This window comes from Pelophylax lessonae (genome assembly GCF_965119305.1).
Source record: "Pelophylax lessonae genome assembly, chromosome: 4".
In the NCBI taxonomy this organism is placed as follows: Eukaryota; Metazoa; Chordata; class Amphibia; order Anura; family Ranidae; genus Pelophylax; species Pelophylax lessonae.
The window spans coordinates 594,738,045-594,752,830 of record NC_138771.1 but is presented as its reverse complement, the minus strand read 5'-3'; the positions used below and the strand labels follow the sequence as shown (position 1 = coordinate 594,752,830).

At 42.5% G+C, this 14,786-nt stretch overlaps 1 protein-coding gene across 1 annotated transcript in view; it reads left to right on the top strand.

Moving 5' to 3' along the window:
- The window catches only part of CDC37 (cell division cycle 37, HSP90 cochaperone), a 37,896-nt gene that overhangs the window by 11,635 nt on the left and 11,475 nt on the right, over positions 1–14,786 (top strand). The window contains exons 4-5 of the mRNA XM_082252983.1: positions 2,564–2,669; positions 2,997–3,112. Coding sequence (XP_082109109.1) covers positions 2,564–2,669; positions 2,997–3,112 — 222 coding nt within the window. The remainder of the gene's footprint in view (positions 1–2,563; positions 2,670–2,996; positions 3,113–14,786) is intronic.

Here is a 14,786-nt window from a genome sequence, read left to right as displayed (position 1 = left end):
TGCAGCATTTTGCACAAGCTTGCAAAACATTTCTGTTTGCAGCATTTTGTGAAAACAGGTGCACACCTTTTTCCTATTGTTATAGCCGGTTCATGTAGTGCAATGCTATGGAAGATGTCATGGCCATGTTAATCACCAACCCCCTAGAGTGAGACCTGCGCTGTGCCACTTCTGACCACTAATGTTGTAATGTAGCTGCAATTGAATATACTGTATATGACTCCATTAATGGGATATAAAAGGTAAGTTCACCTTGAGTGATAGGCTTCCCTCAACCCTGGCCAAAAATGTGTTACCTCCTTCGCGCTGACATAACGCAAATATGCGGCCTTGGGTTCCAGGGGTTTTACCGGGGTGGTGTCTGCAGCTAGAGGCATCACCCCGGTACCGTTGTTTAGAGCCAACATTCGGCTTTCTTGTAATAACAACATGATGCAACTAGGGAGCAATAGGTGACAACAATAAAAGTAATCAAATTTTTTTTTTTTTAAAGGGACAGTGTAAAAATAAAATAAATAAGAAAGAAGCGAATGCATATGTAAGTTGTGCCCGCATAATGTAAAAGGAGTTCAAACCACACATGTGAGGTATTGCCGCAATTGTTACAGCTAGAGAAAAAATTCTAGTCCAAACCTACTCTGTAACTCTAAACAGAAAATTTTGAAAAGCGTTGCCTATGGAGATTTTATAAGAACTGTAGTTTGTCTCCATTCCACAAGTGTGCGCAATTTTAAAGCATGACATGTTTGGTATCTATTTCCTTTTTACACAAAAACATTTGGCTAACATTACTGGTGTGTGTGTTTTGTGTGTTTTTTTTTTTTTTTATCCAATTCATGAAAGTGTATTTCTTCCAAAAAAATTGCGTTTGAAAGACTGCTGCGCAAATACCGCGTGACAAAATATTGCAACCATCGCCATTTTGTTCTCTAGGGTCTCCGCTAAGAAATGAATATATATTTATAATGTTTGGGGGTTCCAAGTAATTTTCTAGCAAAAAATACTGATTTTAACTTGTAAGCAACAAATGTCAGAAAAAGGCTTGGTTATGAAGGGGTGAAAATACCGAGGCCCCTCTTTTGCATGGTAAATTTTCATACAAAGGTGAACTTACCAGGCCATAGACCGTAATTTGATAAGAAATAAAATCCGCGCTAAGGATATCCAAGGAATAGAAATAAATAAATAGGCTGCGGCCTACCCTGAACTACAGTCAAAAGACTGTATGAAATATAGGGTGGGGGATGGGTAATTGGTGCTGCCTATATGGTGGGTATCAATAAACAGTAAATGTAGATAGTGTAAAATGTGTAAAACAAATTTTTATAAAATACAATACAATGCACTGAAAATAAATAAATAGACAATCCACATGTAATAAAAACACTCTAAGTAAATAGCAAATATTAAAGTGCCCAGTGCATGTGAAATACAATAATGCAAGTGGATAAATAAATACGGTGATGGGGACCTGAGTAAATGTGAAAGTGCGTATCAAAGGTGGGATATAAATATGCGAGGTGAATGTATGAATAAATAAATGAACACAATAATAAAGTGTTAGGTGCTAGTGACACAAACGTGTTACACTAAAAATAAAGTAATAATAAAATACGACAACCAAGTGAATATCACAAATAGTGTAGTAAAGTGCACAGCCTATGACAGCTAGATGACTGGCTGTAATAAAGTCCAAATGGCTAGTAATAAATATACATAAAAGGTATCTAGTCCGTAATTTAATAGGTGTACGGGTGAAATAGTGAAAGCAGCCTTACGATGACCCCGAGGTGGGTGACTGGCGAGGTGCAGGGTGATCCCTAGTGTAAAAAGTCCTACTAACCAGATATCCCCACCCCACACAGGGGTATAGAGCGGGTATAATGGATGTGGTTGGGTGCTCCTTCCGTTATGTCCTAGCTCCTTTCTGTAGTGGGGGGAACTGTAGGGGGTCCCTGGAGATCCGTATCCCAAAGGGAAGGTGGACTCAGTATGGCTTCTCCTAATAGGGTGGTGTGGTGTCCAAGAGTCCGTGAATGGATACCGTTCACTTGATGGTATACATAGGCAGGGAAGGTCATGTGAGGCAAAAAGAGGCTCGATAGTGTATTACCGTTATAACTTTTATTCCGATATATACGTAAAAATGGGTAATACAAGAAAGTTCAAAGCGAGGAAATGGCGTCCCGGAACGCAATGCGTTCCACCAAGAAACCGGAAGTGATGTGACGGCGCTGTACGCGTTTCGTCATCAGCACGGACCAGCTGAATTTCAATCAGTGTGTGGCCATCCCTGTTCAACAGAAGTCAGACGTGTTATTGAATTATGTTTAAGGGAAAGACTTGAATACGATTGTCGAGCTTTGGTTGCAGCCTCTGATCAGTGATCAGTGTATTCTGACAACAGTGGGTTCCTCTGTCAGAATACATTGTCTCTGCAGGGGAAATCTGGCTCAACGAAAAAAAGAACTGGCCATCAATGGGCAGCATAGGACAGTCTACTTTAAACCTGCAGTTTTTTTTTCTTTTCTTTCTAACCATTTGATTGTTTCTCTTTCTCTAGAGTGTGTTTAATGTAAAAGCAGATAATAAAGAAGTGTCAGAAGAAGAGAAGGAGCAAAAACACAAAACCTTTGTGGAAAAGAATGTTAAGCAGTTAAAACATTTTGGTAAGTAGGAATACCCTCTTCTCCTGTGTTTAGGACTTGTGGTAGTTGGGAGGTTCATCTTCGTACATAACTAGTTTGTCAATTGTGTTGAGCTGAGGCACCAAACAGGTTGACTGGAACACCAAACTCCACATTAAAGTTTTGAAATTTTAATTCATTCAATCTAATTATACTGAAAAAAAAATGTTTTTGGTCCAGAATATGTTTGTGTCCCTCATACTCTTATACTAGTTTCTAAGGGTCAATGATAAAATGAGCACATGATGGATGCTGTGGGTGGTACTGATGTATGTTGCTCAATTTATATTCTCTATTTTGGTCCAATAGGAATGCTGCATCGCTGGGATGACAGCCAGAAATACTTATCTGATAATCCCCACTTGGTGTGTGAAGAGACAGCTAATTATCTGGTCATCTGGTGCATTGACCTGGAGGTGGAAGAGGTGAGGAATCTGCTTTAACCCTTTCACTGCCAGGTCCGTACGGCGTACGGACCTACAGCACTGCTTGCAGCTGGCCAGGGGCGTACAGACCTCATTTCTCCCCCGGCTATAAGCTCATGGTTACTTCAATGACCATGAACTTATAACAGAATTGTTCAGCAGACTCTGCAGAACAATTCTATAACTCTAATCAGCAGATTACAATCCGCTGATCAGAGTTATTAACCTAAAATGTGCCCGCCGTGTTGTGTTTATGTGCACTATCAATGATTTTAGTGTATTTTTAGTGAAAATAGCAATATGATGAACATTTGCGCAATTAAATTTGCGGCGCACAAAAAATCAGTAGCACTTTTTTTTATTCTACAGCTCATGTGCTTTCAGAAAATGTCTGGTTTGAGGGCCGGTTCACACTGTTGCGATGCCAAACTTTGCATGTGGTTCGCACCGCGTTGCTATGCAGATCACATGCAATGTCTGTGCCATGCGAATTCAGCCATACAAACTGGCTGAATTCACATCCCAGACGAACCAAGCTCCATGCAGGACTTTTTTTTTTTTTTTTTTTTTTTTCCCCCCACTACCAAGCAATTCGATTCCTGTCTGTCCGAAATCACAGTTCGCATTGTGATGTGCAAACCGATCTGGGGTTGTCATTAACTTTGTATTGACACCCGCAGCAGTTCGCAGAGGGCAGTGTGAACTGCCGGCAATTCAGGTGCGATGCGGGAACCCGGATTTACAGGGTTTCCCGCATCACACCAGTGTGAACTGTGCCCGAGGGGACTGAGAGCTGTAAATGAAAAATGATAACCTCTGGATCTGGATTTTTAGAGTAAATTGTTTTTATTTACAGTTTTTTGCGTACATTCAGTTTTTGCCATTTCACAAAAAGGTACAATTTTAAAACGTACACATATTTGATCAAATGTTTGTTGTTTATTAACTCATAACAGTTTTAACTTTTATATTTAGTAAGAATTTTGTACATTTTTGCTATGTATGAATCCACTATTAATGAATTTAGTATATTTTTAGCGAAAATGTGGGTTTGATAAACATTTGCGCAAATATTGCGGGGCCCTAAAAAATCAGTAGCACCTTCTTTTTATTCTACTGCCCATGTGCTTTCAGGAAATATATGGTTTTGGGGGGGGGGGGGGGGTTCTTTTATAAACTCTGAAAGCTATAAATGAAATAGGAAAACCTCCAGATTTTTAGAGAAATTTGTGTATGTCCGATTTTCACTATTTCTTAAAATAGCGCAATTTTAAAATGTACAAATATTTATTAACTCAATACAGGTTACGTTTTTATATTTACCGTATATACTCAAGTATAAGCCGAGTTTTTCCAGCACATTTTCTTTGTGCGAAAAACGTCCCCCTCGGCTTATACTCGAGTCATAAAAAAAAAAAAAAATGTCCTCGGCCGGCCCGACGTGCTCCTGAGGCACCTTAGATATAAAAATGGCGCCGCCCGGCACCAACATGTCACCGCGCATGCGCTGCTGCCGTTTGGGAAAGACTGTACACGTTCGACTATTTCCGGGAATAACCGAACGTATACAAGCTTTCCCGAGCGGCGCATGCGCGGTGATGTGTTGGCGCCGGGCGGCAACATTTTTAAACCTAACGCGCCTCAGGAACAGGTAAATGAGACTCCTCCACAGCTGCACTACCTGCCATTATGCGGGGCTGCGGGCATGGTACACCTGAAAGAGAAATGTGGATCTTTACATTTTTGCGTAGATTTAATTTTCACCATTTTTCAAAAGGGCGTAATTTAAAAATTACAAATATTTGTTGTTTTTAATAACTCCATACAGGTTAAGCTTTTAGATTTAGTAAGAATTTAGCAGGAATTTTGTGTTTTTATATCTGCTAAAAATGAATTAAGAGAATTTTTAACAAATAGTTTTGATAAACATTTGCGCAAATATCGCAAGGCGTTAAAATCAGTAGCACCTTTTTATTCTACAGGTCATGTTTCTTTCAGAAAATATATGGTTTGGGGGGTCTTAAACTCTGAAAGCTGTAAGGGAACAGTGAACACCTCTAGATTTTTTGAGAAGTTTGGATATTTCCATTTTTGAGTGTTCGATTTTTCTAAATTTTGCAAAAAGGTGCAATCCAAAAATTTTTTTTTTTTACAAATTAGTGGTTATTAACTCAATACAGGTTAGTTTTTATATTTAGCAGAAATTTTGTAAAATGTGCTGTGTAAAGTTATCGAGGTACGCAACTAAACATTTTTTTGGTGGACAGCAGTTTAAGTCTTTCACTGCCAGGTCCTCCGCTCCATTGTTAATCTCAGATTGCCAGATCGTTTTTTGCATTAATTTACCTATATATTTTCTGAAATCACAACACTGGTAGAGGGGGGGGAAAAAAAACACGATGCTCCTGATTTTGGAGTAATAGTTGCATTTTGCACTACAAGGAAGTGAGCTACAATCTAGATAGGGGGAGGCCTGTGGATTTGTATCTGGGTTTTGCAAAAGCATTCGATACAGTTCCCCATAAACGCTTAATCTACAATCTGCAGACGTGTACCATGAGGTTTGTTCTTGGATAGAAAACCGGTTACTGGGGCGTGTCCAAAGGGTGGTGATAAATAATGTGTACTCAGACTGGTCTGGAGTGGTAAGTGAGTACCCCAAGGCTCTGTCTTGGGACCAATTCTGTTTAACCACTTTACCACCGGAGGACTTTCCTGCTTTACATCCAGGCCACTTTTTGCAACTTGGCACTGCGTGACTTTAACTGACAATTGCGCGGTCATGCAACGCCATACCCAAACGAAATTTACATCCTTTTTTTTTCCCACAAACAGAGCTTCCTTTTGGTGGTATTTGATCACCTCTGCGCCTTTCATTAAAAATTATCCAATTTATTCAATTTTTGTCATATATTTAGGCCAAAATGTATTTATTTAGCTACATGCCTTTGACAAAAAAAATCCTCAATGAGCGTATTTTTAACCGCTTTAAGACCTGAAGATTTTACCCCCTTCCTGACCAGGCTATATTTTACGATTCGGCACTGCGTTACTTTAACGGACAATTGCACGGTCGTGCGACACTGTACCTAAATTGAATTTATGTCCTTTTTTTTTCCCCCACAAATATCTTTTGATTGTATTTGATCACCTGTGCGATTTTTTTAAAAAAAAAAAAAAAAAAAAAAAGAGCGACAATTTTTTGAAAAACAAAAACCAATATTTTTTTACATTCTGATATATAACATTCCCAAAAAAATGTAAAAATCTAATTTTTTTTTTTAACATTTTAGGCCAATTTGTTTTCTGCTACATATTTTTGGTAAAAAAAATCGCAATGGGTGTATTTTGATTGGTTTGCTTTGCTTTGATTGAAAGTTATCGCGTCTACTAACTACGGGAAAGATTTGTTATTTATATTTATTTTTTTTTACTAGTAATGGCGGCGATCTGCGATATTTTTTTTTTTTTTTTTTTTGCGGGACTGCGACATTGCGGTGGATAGATCGGACCCCTAACTGACATTTTTGACACTTTTGGGGGGGACCAGTGACATTACTACAGTAATCAGTGCTGTAAATATGCACTGTTACTGTAATAATGACACTGGCAGGGAAGGGGTTAACTTTATTGGTGATCAAGGGGTTAAATGTATGGCTCATGCTTACTGACGTGTGTGGGGGGAGGGGATTGTGTGACACAGATCGCAGGTTCAGCTATGCTGAATCCTGTAATCTGTGACTGTCTGTCACAGAGGAGATCCGCCCGCTTTGTTTACACAAGCGGGCGGATTTCCTCACTCGATCCCCCGACGATCGGGGAAGAGCGGCGGTGATCACCGCCTCTCCTCCCCTGGCCCGACTCCCGCTGTGACTGAATACAGCGGTAGCGAGCCTCCGGGGACGCGGAGAGGGGGCGGGATCCAGCGACGTAGGTCTACGTAGGACGATAACGAGACACTTTTCCACAGTACCAGCTCAGTGAGCGGTTGGCAAGTGGTTAACATATTGATAAATGATATAGAGGATGGGCTAAATATCTCAGTTTTTATGGACAACACAAAAATAAGCAGGACAATAACTTCACATCAGGATATAGAAATTTTACTGAAAGACCTGAACAAAATAAGAGTGGGCAACAACATGGCATATGGGGTTTAATGTGGAGAAATGTAAGGTAATGCACTTGGGGGCTAAAAAGATAAACGCAAACTACTCACTAGGGGGAGAACCTCTGGGGGAATCAAGGATGGAGAAAGATCTGGGAGCCCTAGTAGAAGAATGCAATAGAATGCAATGTCAAGCAAAGCCAGCAGGGGGTTATACTCCCCAGAGATAAAACTATAATCCTGCCACTTTATAAAACTCTGGTTAGGCCACATCTGGAGTATTCCGTCCAGTTCTGGTCACCACAATTAGGGCATCTAAATTAATAAGAGGACTGGAGGACCTCCATTTTCACGGAACAACAAGCACTAAATTTATTCTCGCTGTAGAAGAGCTGCTTGAGAGGAGATATGATAGCGATATATACAAATACCTCAATAGGAAAAAACAATTCAGTCTCAGAGAGTGTAGCAGGACACAGGGCCACACAATGAAATTGGAGAAGCGGTTTAACCTGAAGCTGCGCAGGGGGTTTCTCAATGTCCGAGAGATTAGGATGAATGACAGAAAGTTGAGCCAGTTTAGGGCAGAAAAAGGACAGGTACCCTCATGAAGGAGTTTATTTAGAGATAGGTGGGTTTTGCCCACAAATGGGTGGAATCTGCATTTAGGGCTCTACTGTGGAAGCTGCAGCATGTGATAACATGCTTGGAAAGTGTGCCCAGACCTCTTTGGTCCTAAATAAGACCAGGTACCCAAATCAGATGAACATCTGACCTAAGTGACAGAAAGATGTTTTTGAGACATAGTCATAATAGTCTGTGTGTGAAGATTAGAAGTCTAATCTAGAGAGCAGAATAGATGGGACTAAAGCAATTAGGTCTTGTTGAGTGAGCAGATAGAGCTCTGCAACAAAATCTTTATTAACATGTTGTGCTGTAATACCCCAACATGCAAATTTTTACCTCCTTCCTTGACAAGAGTTGGCTGGTAGCCAAAAGCCCTAAAACACACCTCAACCAGTGAATTAAGTCCTACAAATCTTTTTCTTCAAAGTAGATCTGTACACTAATGTAGTAATGAAAATGTACTCTGCCATTGTGCTCTACAGTGTGACCCGTGCTCTTGATGGAGAAGTGGTAATATATTCCATATACTGCTTTAACCACTTCCAGCCCAAGGACATCATCCTGTACTTGAGTGGAGATATCTGAATGATGCCTGCAGCTGCAGGCATCATTCAGATATCCTCTTTTGCAGCTGGCAACCCCTGCACCGTAAGAACAATCGTGGGGGCATCTCAGCCATTTGATTGTTCTTACAGGCGGCGGGAGGGGACGCCCCCCACCGTCCTCTGGTGCTTCTACCGGCTCATCTGTGCGATCAGCCACTTTGCCTGATGAAGGGGCCTTGCATGGTTCCATAATGTTGCTACATATCTATTATGTGACCATGGAATAAAGCTTTTGACCCTTTCGAGGAATCCTTTGTGTGCTGATGACATTTCTTCACTTTGAGTTTACAGCACCCAGCATCCCTGAACTGGTGATTATCCTGAATGTGTGCGCAGGGAATATTGCGTTTCGAGGAACGAGTGGATGCCACATTGTTTGATGGAAATTAAAATTATTAACCTACAGAGGGCTGAATTCAGACACCTTGAAAATCAAAGTGAAAAAATGATTCAGCAGGCTAGTCCATTTTGCAGAAATTTCATTGTAGCAACTCAAAATGGTACCTACCTACTTGTATGCATGCCTGACGTCGGAGCATGCTCCTAATGAGGCGACGAATGGTGTCCTGGGGTATTTCCTCCCAGATCTGGACAAGGCCATCACTGAGCTCCTAAACTGACTGAGGTGCAACCTGGGGGTGTCGCGTGGACCAAAACCTAATGTCCCAGAGGTGTTCTATTGGATTTAGGTCAGGCTAGCGTTGGGGCCATTCAATGGCATCAATTCCTTCATCCTCCATGAACTGGCTGCATACTGTCGCCACATGAGGCTGGGCATTGTCGTGCAGCAGGAGGAACCCAGGACCCACTGCACCAGCATAGGGTCTGACAATGGGTCCAAGGTTTTCATCTCGATACCTAATGGCAGTCAGGGTGCCATTGTCTAGCCTGTAGAGATCTGTGCGTCCCTCCGTGGATATGCCTCCCCAGATCATCACTGACCCACCACCAAACTGGTCATGCTGAATGATGGTACAGGCAGCATAATGTTCTCCACGGTTTCTCCAGACCCTTTCACGTCTGTCACATGTGCTCAGGGTGAACCTGCTCTCATCTGTGAAAGGCACAGGGCGCCAGTGGCGGACCTGCCAATTCTGGTGTTCAACAGCAAATGTCAATCGAGCTCCACGGTGCTGGGCAGTAAGCACAGGGCCCACAAGAGGACATCGGGGCCCTGAGGTCTTCCTCATGAAGTCTGTTTCAGATTGTTCACACCAGTGGCCTGCTGGAGGTAATTTTGTATGGCTCTGGCAGTGCTCATCCTGTTACTACTTGAAGAAAGTAGCAGATACCAGTCCTGCTGATGGATTAAGGACCTTCTACAGCCATGTCCAGCTCACCTAGAGTAACTGCCTGTCTCCTGCAATCTCCTCCATGCTCTTGAGACTGTGCTGGGGGACACGGCAAACCTACATGGCATGGGCACGTATTGATGTGCCATTCTGGAGGAGTTGGACTGCCTGTGCAACCTCTATAGGGTCGAGGTATCGCCTCATGCTACCAGTAGTGACACTGACCCTAGCCAAATGCAAAACTAGTGAAAAACAGTCAGAAAAGATGAGTAGGAGAAGAAAAATGTCAGTGGCTTCCACCTGTAAAACCATTCCTGTTTTGGAGGTTGTCTCATTGTTGCCCATCTAGTGCATCTGTTAAAAGCAGCTGAAACTAATTATCAACCCCCTCTGCTACTTAACTGGCCAGATCAATATCCCAGGAGTTTAAATGACTTGAAGCTATACTCTGTGTAAAAGTGTTCCTTTCATTTTTTTGAGCAGTGTATATTACACTGTATATAATGGTACACCCTAATTGACCATAACTTTATACCTACCCACCTAATAGTGAGTAGGTCTCCCATTTGCCGCGCAACAGCCCTGACCCATTGAGGCATGGACTCCACTAGACCTCCGAAGGTATGCTGTGGTATGTGGCACCAAACCTTCAGTAGCAGATCCTTTAAATCCTGTTGTAAGGTGGGGTCTCAATGGATTGGACTTGTTTTTTTCCAGCACATCCCACAGATAAGTTTGATAGGATTAGGATCTGGAGAATTTGGTAGCCAAGTCAACACCTTGAAGATGCCTTCTTCCATTGCCCTATGTTCCAGTTCCAATGCTCACGTTCCCTATGTAGGCATTTATGGCTGTGGGCACAGGTCAGCTTGGGCACCCTGACCAGTCTGCGGCTACGCAGCCGACACAACAAACTGTGGTGCACTGTGTGTTCTGACACCTTTCTATCAGAACCAACATTAACTTTTTCAGCAATTTGAGCTACAAAAGCTCTTATTTTGGATTGGACTACACAGACCAGCCTTTGCTCCCCACGTGCATCAATGAGCCTTGGCCTCCCTTGATCCTGTTGCCGGTTTTCCCTCCTTGGACCACTTTTGTTAGGTCCTAGGAGATGCTCTTACCTAGTCATCTAGCCATTACAAGTTGGCCCTTGTTAAAGTCACGCAAATCCTTACACTTGCCAATTTTTTTCTGCTTTCAAAACATCGACTTCAGGGACAACATGTTCACTTACTGCCTAATTTATCCCACCCACTTTTGGGATGCATTGTAATGAGATAATCACTGTTTTTTTATCTGTCAGTGGTCATAATGTTATGGCTGATCAGTACACACGTTTTTTTTATTTCCTTTTCTGTCACTATAAAATGTAATAGGGGCAGATCCCTGGGATATGTAGCACGGAAGTTGCCATTTGATCTTGTAATTTAGGTAATCACAAAGCTTTAATGAATAATTAAATGTTACTGATTGTTCTTTTGTCAAAATGAGTCCCCTGTGGGATTTCTATCTTTTTTTACTCCGATTGTGACTCTACTTGATTGATGGGTAATTGCACTCTATTAGCTGTTCTATTGTTCTGGCACTGTAATGAATGCAAGGAGCCGGTGTTCTTACAGCACTTGCCAAGGAATATAGCAACCCTTGGCCTGTGCCTTGTACATGCTGATCTTGGGTTGTGCTCTCCTGGGCATAAGACGACGTGAAGAATTATTGGTATGTTTACACCTTCATTCTGGCTGATTCTGATGCCAGAAGCAAAGTAAAAGTCTTAGTTTGGTGCAGACTAAAACTGGCCATACACATAAAGATTGTATGAAGGAGAAAAATCCATAGATTCCCCCATCCATGCTAAACAGCATGAATGGACAAATCTCTTCTGGTATGGTACAGCTAAGAGCTGTGATGTTATCCATACACAATTTAATCGGATTAGAAAATTCCGATTTATACCAGCAAACAATCGATCAAGAGATCGCTTTTCTCATGGGATTTCAATTAAAATTTGTGCTTGAGTATACCAATGAATCGTTTTAACATCAGCATACTGGCTTCTGTTCATTCCCTAAAAGTGACCCTTTAGTGCAGGTATCCGTGTGTGAATGGCCGACGTTGCCGTCTAAAGCCCCCATTCACATTTTTCTGCATGTTTCCCCAAGTCTGACTACGATCAACATGCAGAATCCTGTCCTTTCTAATTGTCCCTGTTCACACTTGTATGCTCAGGCAACCTGCGTTCAAAAAGTACTTAAGCCCTATAGACTTCAAAGCATTTGTAAATGTTGTGCATGAAGAAATCCTCATCTCCTGTAGAATTGCTCTCTTTCTTGTCCAGCCCAGGAAACAAAGGCCTGAAGCCTGATAAATGTGCAAAACGCATGTAAAACACTCCAAAGTTAATAGGAATGCCATCTGGTCAGGTGTGAATGCAGGCTCAGTGCCACAATATAAATGCTAGGCAATGCCTACTAAATCTGTCCTCAAAGCAGCACCTAACCAAAAAAAAAGGGGTCTCCCTTAAGCCATAACGTGCTAGTATGCACTGCATACTAGCACATTATGTCAAACTTGCCTATAGAACGGATCTCTCCAGCGGCACGCTGTCACCTCTGACAGGGATTCTACCTTTTATCTCATGGGTGTCCAACCTTTTGGCTTCTCTGGGCCACATTGAGTGTAGAGAAATTTTTCTCAGGCTGCATATAAAATATATACTATAGTTAAGGTAGATCAGCAATAAAATGCCGCCATGCCCTTCCCACAGCGCCCACCCTCCCAGCTTTAATTTAACACAACTAGAGGACGATCAAATGAAATGGAATCAGTATACAGAGGTTTACGTCTTCTGAGAGATGATAAAGGAACACTCTTACCACCATGACCACCTCAGTGATTTGAAGTGGTCATGGTGGTAGGAGTCAGAAATACTGCACATGCTGGCATATTTACAGTTATGTGTTGGGGGATAGTTGCACTCCTAGCACATATGACTTAGGCAGCCAGAAAATGTCATGTCCTTATTTATACATGACCAAGGATATGACCTATTATGACAAAACGCAACTAGTTATTAAAAAACATATTGCAACAATTTACACACGCTAATGAACATACCTTTTCTACTTATTTTGTAGACTGCTGGTGGGTAATGCTGATCATGCGGATTCTGCTGGAGGAAGCAGCGGCTGCAGTAGAGAGCAGAGCTGCTGCTCCCTGTATGGCTCCTGTCACAGGCTGAGTGCATTTCATATCACTCTGCCTGTGAGAGAGCCAGAACTATACAGAAAGCAGCGGCTCTGTCACTGACTGCAGACATTCTAAGTCTCCTGCAGCAGCCGACAGATAGCACGGCACTTGCAGCCTAGTGCGTGCCCATCCATTGCAGCCTAGACAGTACCAAATCAATGCAGCTTCACCAGTGCGTGCCCATCCAATGTATCCTCACCAGTGCAAGGAGGAGAGCCACTGGATTACACATAGCGGAGAACTCCCGCTTACCCGGTGACCGCTGTCATACGAAGTCCTGCCTCCTGGACCGGCTCCTATGATAGATGTCACCAATGTGCTGTCTATCACAGGAGTCAGTCCAGGAGGCAGGGCTTCGTATGACAGCGGTCGCCGGGTAAGCAGGAGATCCCCCCTCTGTTTGTAATCCGGCAGTGCTCCCCCTCCCCTCCAAGGCGGCCTCTGTCTACAGTTAGTTGGAACCCGCTGTGGTCGTGCCCTAGACTCAACTTCCTTACTCCCCAGCAAAAAAAAATAAAAAATTGTCAGAGGGCAGTGGGCCGCATTGCCTGCGGTTCTGGGCCGCAGGTTGGATATGCCTTTTTTATCTGGTCTTCCTTCAGGGTTCACAGGCCCTGGCCATTTAAATAGCCAAGCCACAATGCTGTTGCGCATGCGCACATGAGTCACGGCCATGGCAGAGAGCTCAGAAGAGATGGCATGAGTAGTATGCTGTCCCTTCAGAGCGAATGCGAAGATGACGTCACTGGCTTCTGCTCAAGATCTCCTAAACAGTGCACATTTAGGAGCAATTCATTTTACCTACGGGTAAGCTTTATTATAAGCTTACCTGTGGGTAAAACCTGAGAAGCGGACTTGACTACCCCCCAGCAGTTCATGGTTTGGTAACTAATACTATGAACAACATTTCTAAGACGCTGACTCCACCTACCGTATATGCTGGCGTATAAGACAACTTTTTAACCTTAAAACATCCCCCAAAAAATGGGGGGGGGGGGGGTGTCGTCTTTTACGCCGAGTATAAAATGTGAACCTTAATGAACTCCAGGTTTAGGACTAACAAGCTGGCCCAAAACGATTGTTCCTAATCTGTCAGCCCACTGTATGTGCGGAAATACTGTATGTACCGTAGCTTCGGCTACATACAGTAATACCGCGCTGAGCCAATCACAGGGAGCGATGTATTCTATTAATACAAAGCCAGCTCAGATTGGCTGAGACAGAGGTTGTAACATTATCAGCCCTCCTCTCTGACTCCGCCGATCTGAGCAGACTTTGTATTTATTAATAGAATACATCACTCACCGTGATTGGATCAGCGCCGTATACTACGGTATATAACAGTATTACTGCACATCCAGCTGGCTAACAGATTAGGAACGTTCGTTTTGGGCCAGCTTGGTAGTCCTAAACCTGGAGTCATCTCCCTCTTAAGGTTCACATTGTATACTCCTGTCTGATTTAGTGGGTGTAAATGGCTGCTAGACAAGACCCCCATCATGGGGTAGGGGGGTAGTCTTATACGGCAAGTATAGCCCAAAACCTATGTTTTACCTGGAAAATTAGGGAGTCCTCTTATACGCCGGCATATACGGTATGTGGTTACCGTGGGAAATGTTTGGCAAATGTTAATGTATTGTAATTCAGACTTTGCGTGTGCACATGTATGATATTCTGGTTATTACCATGACCTCGTGTAGGAATTTTACATTTTTTTATTTTTTCATTCCTGGATGTGTTGGTTCTTTTTTCTTTATAATACTACAGTAGGTTTGAGCTAGGAAATCATGCTG